The sequence below is a fragment of the Diadema antillarum genome, unplaced genomic scaffold (assembly GCF_040938485.1).
Source record: "Diadema antillarum isolate AM-2024a unplaced genomic scaffold, OU_Dant_1.0 scf00000091, whole genome shotgun sequence".
Taxonomy (NCBI): Eukaryota; Metazoa; Echinodermata; class Echinoidea; order Diadematoida; family Diadematidae; genus Diadema; species Diadema antillarum.
The window spans coordinates 1,898,651-1,916,960 of record NW_027270980.1 but is presented as its reverse complement, the minus strand read 5'-3'; the positions used below and the strand labels follow the sequence as shown (position 1 = coordinate 1,916,960).

At 37.4% G+C, this 18,310-nt stretch overlaps 1 protein-coding gene across 1 annotated transcript in view; it reads right to left on the bottom strand.

Annotated features, from left to right (window-relative positions):
* Positions 1-17,064, bottom strand: part of LOC139718227 (adenylate cyclase type 10-like) — a 51,557-nt gene extending 34,493 nt beyond the window's left edge. The window contains exons 1-7 of the mRNA XM_071629706.1: positions 17,004-17,064; positions 10,910-11,089; positions 5,179-5,318; positions 2,977-3,124; positions 2,122-2,330; positions 1,228-1,339; positions 206-373 (exon numbers count right to left, since the gene is read on the bottom strand). Coding sequence (XP_071485807.1) covers positions 206-373; positions 1,228-1,339; positions 2,122-2,330; positions 2,977-3,124; positions 5,179-5,318; positions 10,910-11,089; positions 17,004-17,064 — 1,018 coding nt within the window. The remainder of the gene's footprint in view (positions 1-205; positions 374-1,227; positions 1,340-2,121; positions 2,331-2,976; positions 3,125-5,178; positions 5,319-10,909; positions 11,090-17,003) is intronic.
* Positions 17,065-18,310: the final 1,246 nt, after the last annotated feature.

Sequence of the window (18,310 nt, the reverse complement as noted above, 5' to 3'; positions counted from 1 at the left end):
TGGAACACCCAAAAACCCAAAATAAGAGGTTGAAAGCTTGGAAATGGTGCAGAATTCGCTCTGATCTAATCGTTTTAGACAAATGAGAGGGTTGACCCCATCATAACCAGAGACTATAATAGACAATCATGTGCAGCATGCATTGGAGATGGAATTTGGGGACTGTCATCCTAAAAGGGTTTGAAGGAAGGCATCGATTTCTCACGTCTCCCTCTCGCATCCTGTTCCACAGCTGTCTCGGTGATTGACGAGCTTCGGTACAGCGGGTCGGTCAATGTGCTCTTCTTGCCGGCGAGCCGGGCCGACGTGGCCTGACTCTGAAGGAGGTACGCCCCGGTAGACAGCCTCCGCCATCCGGTGAATCTCTCTTCGGCTGTAAGAAGAATATCATTAGTCTCTTCATGAGTTTTTGCTTTTCTGTTTGCAATAATTGTTGTTGAACCTTGAAATATAAATCCTCATAATATCAAGTCTGCGACTTTATTTATTTTTTTTTTGATGAATTTCTTCGTTGTGTCACAGTTGCGTCTATCTCTCTATATGTGTGTGCTTCTTTTTTGAAGGGTAACACCCTACAAGAAACAAATTTCCGTACACTGGAACAAAAAAATGGTAATTAGTAGCAGTATTAGCACACACATTTGTACATAATGAGGTAGGGTGGTTGGGCTCATATGAGCAGCAATTCAAAAGGATCGGATTAAGAACAGGATTTCAATGCTTGAAACAGAATGTGAAGCGGAACAACATCAGTATAAGCCTGTTCGCAGTTCCACTTTGCGCATGAGCAGAAAAAAGGTCATTCGTACCAACAGGCATGTGGGTTTTTTAATTCACTGGGATAATCATCTGTGATGTAATGATTATTCACGTAATCCTCATAAATGTTGCTTGCCAGCACATCCACCTGACAGCAAAAGTGGTATTTGGCACTATCAATAGAAAGAGAGTGTTTATACATTCAATGCCAAATAATTAAAAGGATGCTTTCACAGGTGTTAATTGACGGATCATTCGCCTGGTCATCTGGTCGCTACGCAAGTTCATTCTTTGTTTGAACAGGATTGATGAATCCCATAAATTTTTACGTAAACCTTATGCATTATGTCTCTCTGAAAACGAATGAAGTGCCCTAACCGTCTGAGAAAAAGAAAGGTCAATCGTACCAATGTGTCATGAGCTATAACTCCGAACTAGCTTATTCATTCAAATCAAGCAATAGCTTACTCAACGCGCTCTTGGTTGTTCCGGCCCGCTGTCTCTGGCTCCCCGGCAAGCTCGACGAAGCCTTGGATCCTTTACCCGGTGATTTCGGTTTGCGACGATGATATGCGGTCACCTGAGGCATTTGGGCATTTCCAAAATATCAAGGAGCAAATTTAGGACCATGTGAAATCTTCTCACCAACACATACTCAAAATATCTAGACATTGTTGTGTGAACAAGTGGCAGAAGGCAATGACATAGTTACGGCAAAGACTTATTTGTTATTCCAAACAGAAGAACCAGACTTTGTGGCGAACGAGCATTTGCATATAATTCCTCTAATAAATGAAATAATCCACCTCAGAATCTTAGACAATATTACCAAATCAACGAAAACTTATGCGTGAGAATTCCTTGCTGATGCTTTTAATCTTTCTTTGGAACGTCAATAACATGAATGATCTTGCTTAGATAATCGTGTATTGGTCTCCTTCTAGCCCATACATAACTTCGACGACATAAATGAAGAAATCGACCTTTTAAGGCAAGGTACCGATCTGTATGGTTCTCTCTTCGTGTATAATGACTTCTTCTTCTTCTTTTTTTCAAACGTACGCAACCAACTTTATCATCGACGCCAACATTGTATGATAATTCAGTTGCATTCTCCAAAACGGGCGACATATATTGTATCAGAAGGAGAGACGAAAATCGGCAATGATAGCTGAATCCGGGATTTACCTCGGACTGTCGGAAAGACTGAGCAGATAAGAAACGGGACGTCATCAGCCAAGAAGCGGTTTGAAGTAATTCCCAACCGCTGGATTAAAGGCGCTTATCTAGCTAGACGGTGGAATCTGACTTCAACCATTCATGTGACGCTTACTTAACATGCTGAATCCGCGGCGCACTTACCGCCAAGTGTTTGTCATCCGCCTTGAAAGTATGCTCGATGAGTTCGTGATCGGGGCAGTAGGCCCACACCTTGGGCGACAGGATGACGTCGCCAGACAGGGCGAACTTCTCCGCGATGTTCACCTCGAGCACCGCGGGGCCGCTAAGCACAAAATGCGAGCAGCTCTCGTTCCCCACAGTGGTCACACGCACGGGCCCGATCGACAAGGCTTCACAGAAGAGAGGGAAATAATGGGAGGGAGGAGGATTACCGTTGGCAAGGAATAGTAAAGCAAGTCCTAATAGATGAAAAAAAAAACACTCTTTTTCAAGTTGACTGAACTAATGAGAGCAAAGCTATTGAACAACTTAGTAACATCCGTTTCGTACATGTAATTTCGTAAATCTCACATGATATCTCATCAATAGAAAATAAAGGTCATTGAAATTGGTTCACTCGTTGTCAACGATGTCCTTTCGTTCAGTCAAGGTCAGCTACTGAAAAAAAATTCATCTCTCCTCCCGCCCCTCCCATTCCAAATCCTACTTTTTGTTTAAGCATGTCACCGAATATGCGGCATGAGAAAACTCTGCTTAAAGTAAACTTTAAACCGTTAGACATTTTCAGTTGTAGAGACAACCGTAGACACGACCTTTATTATATTTTTTTTTCTCACTGAGAGAAATTGCTGTGCAAGAGCCCATAGATTTTTTTAAAATTGTTTTATTTTTGTTCGGAATGAACAACGATATGAATTCGCAATTATCATATTCGTTTATCATTTTGGGGTGCTGCTTTGGTATTGATGTTGTTGGGTTTTGTTTTTGTTCCTTTTTTGGGGTGGGGGTGGGGGAGGGGTTCTTTTGACATTTTACCTATTTTAACTCTGAGCTTGACTCCGACCTCCGTGTCCCAGTTGTCGCACCGCTCCTGGATACGGAGCCCGCATTTGATCACCCGGGTGAGGATGTGATCCATGTTCGCCCTCGTCACCTTCCACAGTGCTAAGAAGGCATCGCCTGCCGGGGTACAATCGGACCATTTTTCTCTGCGTATATGCAAATCAACTGCACACCTTTATTACAACGGTTGCTTCTTGATAGCCAGATAACTGGTCCGACGATTCTCCCACACAGCAATAACCAATTATGCATACAAACTGGATTCAATCAATGCATTGTAATTTGACTATAGCTCACTGACACGTTCAAATCTCGTAGTAAGTTTCAGTCAGGCACAAACTTAATACAACTGTATAAATCTTTTCGCAGATCATTCCTACCCCTTGTCCTGTATTGTGAGAAATTTGATAAGTTCACATTTCTTGTATTCTCTTTCTCTTTTACCCTCTTTGCCAAATCGACATCATTTATTTTCTCATTACAAGAGTGTGCAGTGATTTTCTGTTGGGCACCCCATCCATCATGCAATGGTATAGTGACTCAAATGGTAAACGACAATTTGAAATTCAGCTGGCTACATGTAGACGTATACAAATATATTTGCAACAAGACTCAAAACTATGTAGCCTGAATATCTAATTATTACTTGCACTGCTCCCTGCTGGCTTTAAATTTTGAATTCACTTCATTACTGCACTTCGATTCGTTTTTTGTTTTGTTTCTAAATTTGATCTACTTCGAATTTCGAAGCTGTGCACAGGATATCTCAAGCTCGTTTATAATGATTGAAAATGCCATGATTTAAACAACTTATTCAGGTCTGAGTTCATATCAGAGCTATGCACATATTCATTGTTCAGAGTGACCGATGTGGAAGATGTCTATTTAGTATAATAGGCCTTCTGATAAAGAACACAGTAATAAGTCTGGGCTCAATAGACCGAACAAGTACTGACATTGGCAAAACGGAACAGATGGCAGAGGATGTTACATACATAAAGTGGAAAAAAAGTATTTTATTCGACTTGTCAACAATTTGGAACATTTTGTGTTCTTCGTCCGTCTTCGTCCTGTGGAAATCCATTTCCACTTCTATGGTTGCAAATATTACGTAATGGTCGGTGTGCACCACGCTCTGGGGAGGCGAGGGGACAGTTATGATGTTTTCTTGTCACCAAGTAACCTGAATAACGCCGCTTTTTCCCCCTCCTTTTTTTAAATGAGCTAAATTGCCTCACAAGATATTACTTACTTAATTGCGGGATATGAGCCGTCTTCCGATAAAGCTTGGCAAGCGCATTGCCCATTGTTACAATTAAGAGTTTTCACAGTTGTACGAATTCAGGGCAGTTACATGTGAAAGGATACGGTTCGCTCCATGAATGCAAAATTCGTAGAATGGGAAAAAAAAAAAGGATTCTTTCTAAAAGAACAGAAGAGAAGAAACCAAAGTGACTTACGCATCAGTCGGGCTGTCGGTGGGAACAATCATGCACTTTATATTTCAATATAATCATACGAACTTGTTGAAATCATATAGTTTTCGTATAATGTGAAATGAATTTGCTCCGTGAATGAATGAAGTCCAAGGAAGAATCTTTTAACAAAAAAAAAAAGAGGAAAGAAACTTATCTGACTGACGCATCAGTCGTTTGTTTGTTTGTTTATTATCCGTTTCACATTAAAAATACACAGAATAATACATAAATCATACATGAATCAAAGAGAGACTACAAAATGGATGGATTGCCCATTTCAGATTCATTATTGTAATGATTCTATTCTTCCATGTGGTCGGATGTCGGTGCATGGGAAGAATCATTCACATTATGTGTCAAGAATCATAAAAAACGTTTCTTGAACATATTGTTTAACGTGTATGATGTCACATATATTTGCTCCGTGAACACAGATTTCTGGAAAGAATCCTTCCAAAAGGAAAAAGAAAAGAAAGTTACTGTACGTGGTTTACCCAACAGTCGGATGTCGATGGGAACAATCCTTAACTTTTTTTGTTTCAGTATAATCAATTAACATCTTTTTTTAAATATTGTTTTGCGTATAATTATGATGTGATATGAATCTACTGATATAATGCGCCTAGAATTAACACAAGGTTTATTTCTCGGACTTCACATAGGTTTACAACATTTGCTTATCTTGTCCGTACCGGCAAAATTTCAGGACATCGCCTTCCGTCCCGAGAATGTTTTCAACAATCTCGCCCAGGTAGTCGTTGAGTGCGCGGGAAAGACGATCCGTGCCGCAGCCCGACCGGGAGCTCATGCTGTAGCGCTCACATAGAGCTGTAAAGCCTGCAAGAGTTTGGAAGAAATGAACCATATAGAGTATCGAGAAATCGGTAAAAAGGCCCTGCACAATTGAGGAGAAACTGACACTAGTACATGCAAATAACCTTCTGGTCAATTTGTTTGACCCTTGCGGTCCTATTATCTCAAATGGCAATGTTATCATACATGTTAATCATAACCATTGGCAACAGTATTGCGGTTGATGATTATCATCGGTCATAACTTCATGCCTTGTCGTGCATTGAACGAGGTACGTATCAGTTTCAACGATTCATGCAGGGCCCATTCCAGTGATGTAGTAGGCCTACAGTGTAGAATCACATCCGTCTCGGCTGCTTAGTTAAGTCCCTAGGTGCCACATACGATCATAAGTGTATGCATGGTTGATGCTTTTTGTTCTTTACTTATATCTATACCGGGTTATCAATATTTGTCATGTCTATTGATACTTTCTGGCATACCAAATTGCCTGGATATTTCATTAAAAAAAATCTGCTCTGCACACTCGTTCTTCATTTTGAAAAGTTTTACAAAACATAGAATTTCATTCATTTCATTCATTTATTGTTCCTGCGTGATGGTACAATTAGATCAGCAAATCACTTGAGAAAAGATTGTATTGATTTATCATTCATCATAGCTAACTATGCGCATGAAGAAAGAATAATATGTACAATTATCTTGACAACATACACAGAAATACAAAGAAAATCAAATTACTATACGTGATGGTCCCCAGTAAGCAAAACTTTATGTTTTGGGCCTAATTGAATACACAAAAACAAAACAAAAAGTTATAATAAACTAGCGATATTACTTAACTACAACAAAGCAAACTATTTTTACAGTAGAAAAAAAATAGAAGGCCGACTGGCCTTTTGCAATAATGAATCCGTGTACCATGACTGAATTGACATTCTGAAAATAATTTTTTAAATTTCAGTCTGTTCATTTTATCAATGTAGTATTATTTTTCGCTTTCTTTCTTTCGGTCATTGAACATTTTTATGCCTGAAACATCGCCGGACATTCATGCTTTCAAAAGAAAGCTGACGACATTGCATGGAAAATTCGTTTACACAGACAAGACAGAACGTTTTAGCTTTTGTGCAGAGTGATGAATGATCACTATGATTTAATGATAAAAAAAAAAATCAGGAAGTGATAAAGATAAAAACGAGTAACTTAAAAAAGTGTATTGCATGATGAGAGAAAGCGAGTATCTGAAGATCATTTTCAGGCATGAATATTACGTGAATTTATGAGACTCCTCCGCGTGTCTGTGTGGGAAAATGTTGCTATTCATAAACATGTGTCTTAATTTCTGTTGTCAAGACTGAGTACTCCATGACTGCATCTGCATTAAAATACTTCTGACGTATTCTCCTAATCTGTCTATCAGATCCTTCGGTGTGATCTGATTGTCTGCAAGAGAATTTCTCTATGTTCTTTTCACTGTCTTCCTCAAAGACAATGTGGGCGTGTCGTGGCCGGGATGTAGACAGAGATCCTGACAAAATATCGATCTGGAATAATTTCTCTGGTATTTCACTTCAAGGCTTCAGAATGAAAGAATTAAACAAAAAAGAAATAGTTAGAAAGTTACGAAAAAAAAATCACTTATGGCAAATCTTTTGAATGAGCTGATGCAGGCAACATGTGCATCGCCCTTTGCCTAACACAGCAGCTATTTTAAGCCGTACCAAGCTATATTTAGCAGGGTATGATCATCAAAATATCTAAGGAGCACCAGTCTGGTGTTATCCACCCGGATTGCCACAGGCTGTGACTAACGGCTCGCGCCAATGAATTTTCCACTTTGCCTTTTTGATATCATGGATTACATTTTATTAATAGCTACGCTGCTGTGGAACAAGGTTTTCAGGCCTAATGCAATGTGACATGTGAACTGTTACAGAGAACACGGACTTTGCTCCAAATCGTTGTCCTGTCTCCGCCGTTTCATGCATGCACTCATGTATAGCCTGACAACCTTCATGGACATTCAATATGGCTCATTAAGGATGTTCATGCCATATTGGTCTTTAGATCCCTAAATCAAGGCCACACTCACTATCAGTATTTAAAAAAAAAAATCATCGCAAAATAACCCCCGAAAATCAACTATCCCACAATCTCATTTTCTATAAGTTTATCCATACTACACTTCTTCGAATACGAATTATGCACGTGAAACATCGTCCATGTTTGATAGTTGCTTTCATAGTTATCAATTCTATACAATGAAGGGAATAATTGAAAAATGTCAATTATACAGCTACATACAATATAAGCATGCTGTTGACTGTAATGAAAATTGTAGCTCACTTTTTGCTAACTTAGCAGTCCGAAGAATTTGGCCCCTATTGAGTGCATTATTTCAACCACCATTGCATTCAATACTGTACTGATTATCTATGAAATCAACATTATATACATATGTATTATCACATATTCATATTATACTATATCATATTGCAATGCTTATAAAACACCTTGAGCTTATACACAAGATACAATAACACTTAGTATAATCTCACAAAGTCAGGCTTACAGAATGGCAAAAGTAATGAGGGATCAAGATGAGAAAAGCTGTTCAGTGCTAAAAAACTTTACGGGGGAAAGTGAACATTATAAGCAAGTGTTAATTCACCAGAACTTGAAGTTTATCATTGCGTCAAGCTTCAGAGTAGAAATATTTGCTTTCATTTACTTTGAGAACTCGATCCGCCGTAATAAACCAATATGTTATATTATTCATAAATCCCTTTTCAGCAAAGGCTGTTCCTGACAACCAGAAAGCTTCCCCTAATGAAGGATTCCAAATGCATATTACGTATGTATTGAAATACATTGAAAAAGTATGCACATAGGTGAACAGAATGACTTGTAACAGTGTTCTCAAATATGCAAAATATCCAAAAACTTGAATGTAAGCTACCAGCCCACTGACATTGACGTCCAGACCTCTGGCTGAGATCAATAGCAAAACATGCTGTAGTCATGGTAGTTACCGAGGCAGGATTTTGTTTGTGTGTTTGTTTGTTTGTTTGTGTGTTTGTTTGTTTGTCTTTTGTTTGTTTGTTTGGGTGTTTATTATCAATCTGTACGGATGTTCATCACATCTTGCCAAAATTATGAACTTACTATACCTGTAACATCACACTGAGATCCTATATGTTGCTCTATTCTTGCCCTACCAAAGCTTAGAAGCACATCTTGACACGGTTATATTCCGAAATATTGTGATTGTCGACACTTTCAACATAATTCTATTATCTTCAAATTTTCTCAATGAACAGAATGTAACATGAGGTCTTCCTAATGTAGCTGTAGACCGTGTGGCTGACCAAGGAGGTACACCATCATACCTCCTTGGGCTTAACGCGTTTTATATTGAGCTTAATAAGGATTAGCACTCGCGTCTTATCGTCTGTGCCCTTATCACCTGCTGTGATTTCAAATGGCTCATTCCTACCACACTGCTTGAGAATGACTGGGCAAAAGTGACTTGAAACATTTTTTTTTGTGTGTCCTTATAGGTGCTATCGTCACTGAATATCCTCAAGTAGGCTCATGGGTCAGATGAATTCTTCCAGTGTAATTGAGGTTCACATGTAGCAAAAGGTTTTCGTTATTAATGTTCTTACAGGTGTGTGTGTGTGTGTACACGTCGATGTGGATGCATTAACCACTTTATTAACCAGTGTATTTGGATTTGCATTAACCAGTGTATTTGGATATTGATTCGCATTGAGTTGGTCTGCACGTAAGACAAAAAAAAATTCCCCAAAGTCCTTGCCATTTACATTGGTGAGCAATGTTTAATTACTTCAATTCAATTCAATTCAAATTAGATTTTATTTCTAACAGCACATTTTTTTTTTCTCGATACAAGTTCAAGAAAAAAAAAGTACAACGTATACAACATACTATATTGCAATAGCGTATCGGACAGAGCATTCTGCTACTGTTTTGGTATAACGCGTTGTAAAAACATTTACTGTTGAAAAAGAAATGTTACACGTCAATGTTACAACGCATCTTAGATTTGCCTCACATGAAAACAGATCAGTGAAAAAAAAAACAACTTGAAAACAATTAAGATTTTCTTGTTACGGGAGAACCTCCTGAAGTTGCGAGGCTTTTTCGTTTCCGAACTTGGATGAAACTAACTGAACTTGATAATGATAATGAACTTGAAAATGATAATGTTAGACTCTGCCGATGCAATGTGATGCAGGTACCTATGTACGAAAGCGTGACTGAATTATCATTTTTTCCTACATTGTTTATCTTCTCTATTGTACACCGCGGATGAAATGACGTGCATCCTTTTGATTTGTCGTGTTTTCCATTGCCAAAGTCTCCTTGTAAGGTATTCACAAGTTCATGTAGCCAATGTCACACTCAGCCTCGAAAAACTTGCAAAAATCATTACATGATACTGACACTAGAGAGAACACAGAAGAAAGAAAATTAAATGATAAAACATGATTTTGATGAATTTAAACTTCTTTTCGGAACTAGTATCTGGAGCCTGAAGCCAAATTTGTACTCATCTACATGTATCATATGAAAAGTATGTAATCCACAACGTAATTGGTAATAAAATTATGTTTTGCTTCGATTATTTCGCCCTTTTTAAATTTTACAGCTACCAAGGTGTAAGACAATGTTAAAGAGAAACATTTATATTTGTTTGTTTGTTTCTTTGTTCATTTCCATCTGAGAAGATGGCTGGATAGCCCATATTCAGTTATACGCTTAGCTGATCTTCCATGGGGTCCAGTTGGATGTGATGAGGTGGGACCACTTCACCGGGTTAAACACCCTGCTCTTTGCGATGTATGAATGAAGCGGGATTTTTTACGTGCATGAGTTGTGACTCTCTCATACACGGGACCTCCATTTTATGTCCTATCCGAGGGATAGAGTGTTTTTGCCTCTTGCTATAGGGGACGGTATGATTACACACAACATTGCTCAGTCTAGACTCGGGTTCGAATCCGGGTCCTTAGGGTGGTGAGATAGACGCGCTACCGACTGAGCCAACTCACCGCCCAAATGCGATTTTTATCTGGATTGACATCATTTTTTTTTTTAGAACACAAAATACTTTACATTTCCAAACGAAAGAAAACTGACGAAATTCATTGTAAGAAATTGTCCCTTCTAGAAGATTTATTTTGATCCTTACCCTTCATGAATACCATAACCCACTATGTGTATCTCTATTATGCTGTTTGATGTAATTCCTTACATTTTTTGTTGTTTCATATTTGTTGTTGTTGCATTTTGTTCCTACTGTATGAATTCATATGATCAGCTTTGTTTTAATAGACATGCCAATTATCTGATTAATAAAAAGGTTCAAAAGAAAAAAAAAACATGCCAAGTAACAAAAGCAACAGAAAAAAGAAGACAAAGGTGGCATGTTCATGTGTCCTTAAAACGTAACAAAAGCATAGAAACAAACTCACTAACCAACTAACAAACTAACTAACTAACTAACTAACTAACTAACTAATTAATTAAGAAACAAAAACAAAGATCGATGCCCATTTTATCCACAATGTGCACTAAAAGCTTACCCGAGATGTCGGCGAACATCAAGACTCCTTCAAACTTTTGGCTATGCGGCAGGCGCGTCGTGTTGGATCTGGTAAGGACCAGATCGGGAACGTGGGTCGCGAGCTTGTTAATGACCATGGCCTTGTGTGCCAGTCGGGCCTTAGGCGGATCATCCTTTTGTTTTTTGACCTGCGGTTTTGCTGGAAATGGAGGGGGGTGAAGTATGGAGAGAACAGTAAAGACAATGATTACTTATTATATTTCCTGATAAGTCAAATTACCGCTGCATGCGAAGATGTACTTATTCTTCACGTTGGCTGCCAACTTTGAAACCACAGAAGTTTGTTAGTATTTGTTTGTTTGGTGGTTTTTTTTTTTTTTTTGGGGGGGGGGGGGTTGCCAATGATAGAAAGATACCAAACAACACATAACAAAAAGTAAGAGCACCTGCAGAATAAATCGGTGAGTATAATGACCTAAATCGGATAAGAAAGCCATAATCAATGTTATGCGTCAGACCAAACACACTAACATTGGTTTGGAGTGCCATTTAACGCCTTGTTTGTTTGATAGATACTTTATTTTCTGCAAATCAATATACATTGTACATAAACTGAATAATCGTGAACATGGGAAATATACAAAGTATATTTGAAACAGAGTCGTTTGACTTGCATAAACAATGATATAAAAGGAAATTAATGATATTACAGTATGCATGTCTATGCAGCTGGGATTACAATAACAATATTATATTTAGGAAATGATAATGCAGAGGGCCGCCATTGTAAGCATTGCTTGAAAAGATGGCCGGCCCGAGGAAAAGGTAGGTATAGGTAAATTGGTAAACAATACAAATTCTGCTGCGAGGATAGCAGGGGAATATAAACTCTGATGTGTGAAGGTGGTGAATGTGCGTGCGAGTGCTTGAGAGTGCACAGGGGCAGATAGGCTGGGATTTGGAATGATAAAATTGGTTTGCTGGAAGAGGGAATGACTTACGATGTTGCTACTATCGGGAGACCAACATAAGTCATATAAATTATTCGGGCTTAATTCGTATTTGAAGTATACTGTGATAAAATATGCTTCTTTAAGTTTGCTTTGAATGAAAACAAGGAGGCACACTGTTTCAACTCTTCGGGAAGAGTGTTCCATGTATCCGGACCGTGATGTCTAATCGACTTTTGAGCAAGTAAAAGCTTTGGATTACTTAAATGAAAATCATGGGAACGACGGGTAGGGTATGAGTGAATATGATCATTAGTAACTAGGGCATTATGGAAAAATGGTAATAAATTTCGAATGTGTTTGTACATAAATATAGCAGTTAAATATGAATGTATATCATGGGCCTTTAGGGTTTTTAGGCGATAAAATATGGGATCAGTGTGAGCCAAAAAATTTGAATGTGTGCATATACGAAGAGCCTTTTTCTGAAGAAGAAAAATTGTGTTCAATTTGGTTTTGCTACAGTTGCCCCATACAATATTACAGTACATTACATATGGTAGAAATAAAGTGTTGTATAACATCATTAAAGTTTGATCATTAATTAAGTATTTTATTCTCCTTAACACACCAGTTGCCTTAGATATTGCTGTTATAATATTCTGAACATGAGTATTCCAAGTTAGATTGTTATCTAGGGTCACTCCTAGGAACTTGGTTGAATGTTTCTCAGCAATGTTTATATCATCAATAGAAATACTTTGAGGAAGGGTGGGTTGAGATTGAAGCGTATGAAAATGTATAAAACATGTTTTATCAATATTCAATGAAAGCTTATTACTTCTAAACCATTTCGAAATATTACTTAATTCCATGTTAACTGTATCCACCAATGTTACAATATCCTTGTGGGAATAAAAAACATTGGTGTCGTCTGCAAATAAAATGAAGTTTAAACGAGGAGAGGAATTAATGATATCATTAATATAAATCAAAAAAAGTAGAGGCCCGACGATAGATCCCTGAGGGACACCACATGACACGTTCAAATGGAACGAATGACTGGATTTAAATGCAACATATTGTTTTCGATGACTTAGATAACTTCTAAACCATGACAAAGTAATCCCTCTCACACCATAATTATGTAATTTTTCAAATAAAATGTCATGATCAATAGTGTCGAATGCTTTACTAAGATCCATAAAAACTCCAATTATGTGCTCCTTTTTAATAAGCGCATCAATAATATTATCAACAGATTTAATTATAGCATAATCGGTAGAAAATCCTTTCCTAAAGCCAAACTGATTCACATTTAATATTTCATTTTCAATCATAAACGAGGAGAGACGCTTATAAACTAATTTTTCTAAAATTTTCGATATTGCAGGTAACAATGAGATGGGTCTATAATTTTTCACCAGTGATGGATCTTCTCTTTTATAAATGGGGATAACTTTGGCGATTTTAAAAGAGTCTGGAAACTCACCGTTAAGTAAGGATAAATTAAATATATGGGTGAGAGGGGCTGCTAAGGGGTAGATTATTTTTTTCAAAAAATTCACCCTTAATTTGTCAGGCCCACAGGAATTACTACATTTCAGAGATCGAACAATATCAATAATTTCTGATTCATTTATTGGAGTAAAAAACAATGAGTTTTGATTACTTTCAGGTAAGTAATCTTTATAATTTTTGATATCATTTATGGGAATAGATGCAGCTAAAGAAGGACCAACATTAACAAAAAAATTGTTAAAAATATTTGCAATTTGATCAGAATTAGTAATAACTTTATCATTATGGGTAATGCTATCAGGACATTCCGTAGGTTTCTTTTTGAGTATTTCATTAACAATCCGCCAAAGAGCATTTTTATCATCCTTATTAGATTCGAGTTTATTTGAAATATATGATTTACGTGAAACTCGAATCAAAGAAGTTAATCTATTTCTATATGTTTTATACCTTTTCACGTTTTCAGGAGTAGGTTTCCTCAGAGATATTTTATAAAGACGGTTTCGAGTAAGAATGGAATGTATAAGACCTTGAGTAATCCACGGTTGCCGGGCTCTTTTCCTTCCATTTACTTTGGGAGTTAAAGGAATATGTTTATCATAATAATCTAATAGTTTTTGTAAAAAAATTTCGTAGGAAGAATTAACATCTTGGAGTTCAAAGACGTCATTCCATTGTTCTTCGAATAAATCTTGATTCAATGACTCAATATTTTGTGGCGTTTCATTTCGATACATTTTCAAATATTGTTTGGGTTGGCGACGTATTGGAGTTATTACAGATTTATCATTAATCATAAAAATCGGTAAATGATCAGATATATCTGAATAAAGGATACCGTTGATACAGGTTTCAGTTATAACATTAGACAGTATATTATCTATTAATGTTTTACTGTTGGTGGTGTTATTTATTCTGGTAGGTTTATTGATGTGGGGATGCAGTGAGTTGGAAAGTAATATGTCATGGAAATGGGTAGGTTGTAATAAATCTATATTGTAATCTCCCATCAAAAAAATGGATTTTCTTTCTCCAAAAATTTCGTTAGCACATTGGTCGAAGTTGTCAATAAAAGATTGAACGTCATTTTGTGGAGGACGGTAAATAGTACCAACTATAATATTTTTCTCATTATCATTTAAGATTTCAATAAATAAACTTTCTGCTCCCTGAATACCCAAATCAGTTCGAATTTTAAATCTAATATGATTATTAACGTACATGGCAACCCCACCTCCTATGCCATGTTTTCTGTCATTACGAATAAAATTATAATTTTCAATGCCAAATAGGTCCGGGGAATTGGTGTGCAACCATGTTTCGGTGACTCCTATAACGGAGAATGGAAAATCATTGAGGGAACTTAAAAATAATTCAAACGTATCGAAATTTTTAGTTAAACTTCTTGAATTAAGGTGAATTAAACTGAAATTAGCACAAATCTGATTTGCCTTATTGAAAAAAAACTGACTGTTGAATTCATTGATAGTGAAATACTGGCTTGTGTGGTTGACTAGCTGTTGGTCATCTATTCCAAAATCAAAATCCATTTACAATGAGTGACATTACGCAGTAATGGCCTATCATGAAGTATGGTGCAACGGGAAGTGCAGTGCACACCGTATACACGGGATGTATACGATGAGGTGCATCGGTGCGTGACGTGCTGTAACTGACCATTAGGAGGAGTGACTGAAACAAAATTACTGACATGATCTGCAGGACTGCAGAGCATAGACACACAAAAACACAAGAAAGAAAAAAAAAGTGTTGAAGAGTAATAATCGACCGTAACTATCTGCCTTACGCAGAGCAACATAGAATCAAAACGGCAATAAACCAGCTCTGAATTTATCGGTTCTAACATTAACTTTAGAAAATAAACGTAAACTTTATAACTGAACTGAGAACAATATCACGATTTCGGTAATGAGAGTGACATGAACAGCAGAGTTTCTCGTAAATTTTACCACTGAATACCGGCAAAACCCGCGGTTGGTAAAGAGAGAGGGAGAGAGAGAGAGAGAGAGAGAGAGGAAGAGAGAGAATCTTTAGAGATTTTAAGAATAAAGTTTGAATCATGGATCACCATGTTAATACGGCATCCCCTGTCTCTTTAATGGAATTAACAGTAAGAAAACATATCTCCTGTCCTCGCATATGCAGAGTCAAATACAACAGACTGATCCATTGTCTTTCATTCAAAAGCCTTTACACTAATTAGAAATATACAGTAATGAAAATAATGTGCATTACCTATAGGCAGGGAGGTGGCACCTTCCTGCCTATAGTCAGTTGGCATGTGGAAAAGTCGAAGGTCAGTCACATCTGTAAGTAGTGTCAAGAGAGACTCAAATTATATTCTTCATTTCGACTGTAAAAAGGATATCAAAAAAATATCAATGACACCATTTCTATTGCATGCGAACTTTATACAAAGGATTTCTTTATGCACGCTGTATACTCGCTACACAAGCCGCTGGATTCAATGAATCTAGATGATGTGAGATATCATGAGACGTTCAGTGGCATATCCATCTTTTCTGTGTCATTAGTACTGTTTGTCCATCAAACTGATTTCAGTCACTTGGTGAAATACTGTATACTGAATAATTCCGTTTTGATGAAATACAGCAATAAAAGATTACAATTTTAATAGACAGCAGTTCCTATATACGCGCTAATACGTTTCTACGTAAACCAATGTCATTAGTGTCAAGAAGTGTTGAAGCGTTTTTGTTTTTTGTTTTAAGTGTAAAAGTCAAAAATAATGATGGTTTAAATTACGCTACATATTACTTTTCATGTACAAGTACTTGCGTGCACTCACTTTGTGGCCGAATTAACAGTATAGGAACTACATTCATAAATCGTTATAGCCATATGCCTTGATTGTGTTTTCCTCTTGCGCAACGCCGTCTTCCTTATTTCCTCCAATAATGTCTGAGTTCTTGGAATTTCGCACTGGACAGTCACGTTGACAGTATATAATCTGTGGGCCCCTGTGTCCCACGCAGGATTGTACATAGAACTCGTTGCGAGCTATTCAACGTCTTTAAAAATTGTCTCATCACTACAGCTCTGATGAACTGATCGCTAACAAAATAAATGTATATGCCATATAGCTTTCTTCTATCTTTATCACTTGTAATCAGTATATTATTGTACTGTCGAAGAAATCACTTTAAATGCTACCGTGAGGAAACGACTCTCTCTATTATACACATGGTCCGATATTAAAACAATTCCATTCATACAATATAATTGCATGTGCCCGTGAACGTACTGACATTTTTAACAATAAAAATATTGTAAATGTGTTTATGCGTGTGTGTTGTCACGTCAACGTGCGCGCACTGGGAGTCTTTCGATTAGTTTCTGATTTATTATTTTTTTCTTTTACCAATCGCTGAAACAAAGCGTTATTGCAGTTTTAACACGATTGCTCGCAAAATACAGCAAGTCATAGTAAAGATAAAAGAGCAAATTACAAGACTGAATGTTAAATATCTGCTTTTAAGTCGTAGAAAAAAAAGTCAGTCTGTGCAAAAAATGCTAAATCTGTTATTGTTTCAAATCGCTGTCTTCTAAAAAATAGGATCTCCTGCGAGAACGGACTGAAGAAACGAACAGAAAACTCACCGTGGTAACATGACGAGTCAGTATCATCCAGCCGTGACCTAAAGAGACAGCAACCCAACATAAATGTTGACGATATTCCGAAATGATCCAAACTTTGCCAGAGAAAATCGAATGAGCAACGCGTCTGTTCGCCGGTCGCACAATTAGTTCACAAAGTGAGCCACATTTGATTGTCGAAGGCATATCAAGAACACACAGATGCACACGAACACATGCACAACCTGCGTTACTGTAAGCCGATAGCGAAGGCAACGTGTCCGTTGTATGCATTTACTGTTATTCAAGTCATGCCCGGTCACTGCGTTGGGGGCTCCGGCTAATAGTGCTGCTAAAATGATCACTTCCGACGAGAAACTTACGCTGTCTATGACTAATGATTACCATCAGCGGAGAAAAACTTGAAATGGGTGCACAAGAACACGCATCGGCTCTCAAATTAGCTTCGTTACACTTGTCCCGACACACCCATCCTCAGGTCTTCATTCTGAAAATTCCCGAGAACATAAGGAAAAGCAGATATATATATAGAGAGAGAGAGCGAGTGAGCCAGCCAGACAGGCAGACAAAGAAGGGGAAGGAAGGTGGAATGTACATGAATGTAATTTTGCAGTCAGCTAAGTCGAATTATTTTTTTTTTTCGGGGCTTCACTATTGAGACTGACAGAAGGGGTGTGAGAGGGAGACAAAGAGAAAGGAAAGTACCTACGGGATATATGTTGGTGAATGACTGAATGAGCAACCAGTATAAATTGATCGTTATTCTCCGAATATTCTATGAATACTCCTGTGTCATATCAGTTCCTATCTTCTTCTTTTTTTTTCTTATTATTTTGCTCTTGATTTTTTTTTTTTTTTAGCTTTTAAGAGCCACTCATTCTGGAAAGATAAAATAATTTCATATCTTCAGCAGGTCAGTCAAAAGTAAAAGTCTGCTTTCCTTAATGCAATCCTTGCTTGCACTTATACAATCTTTATACTTCACCTAATATTTTATTTAAAAATGTCTCGTAATTGTCGTTTGAGAAGGAAGAAACGCCTCTCGAATCCATGTAGTTCCACAGAATAAGCTATGTACCGCCCTCTATATCTTGTAGCACAATCGGCCTTATTTCACCTACTATAAATTGTTAGTTGGTTACTGTATTACTAATTCGTTTATCAACTTCTCAGATGTCGAATGTAGGCCTACGTCTCGTGGTTGAATTTAGGGAATGGGTTGGCTCATTGCGTTGAAAGGGCTGTCACGGCGAAATTAATCACCAAGAGGAAATACAAAACAAAGTCACCTCAAGATAATGGTATCACTC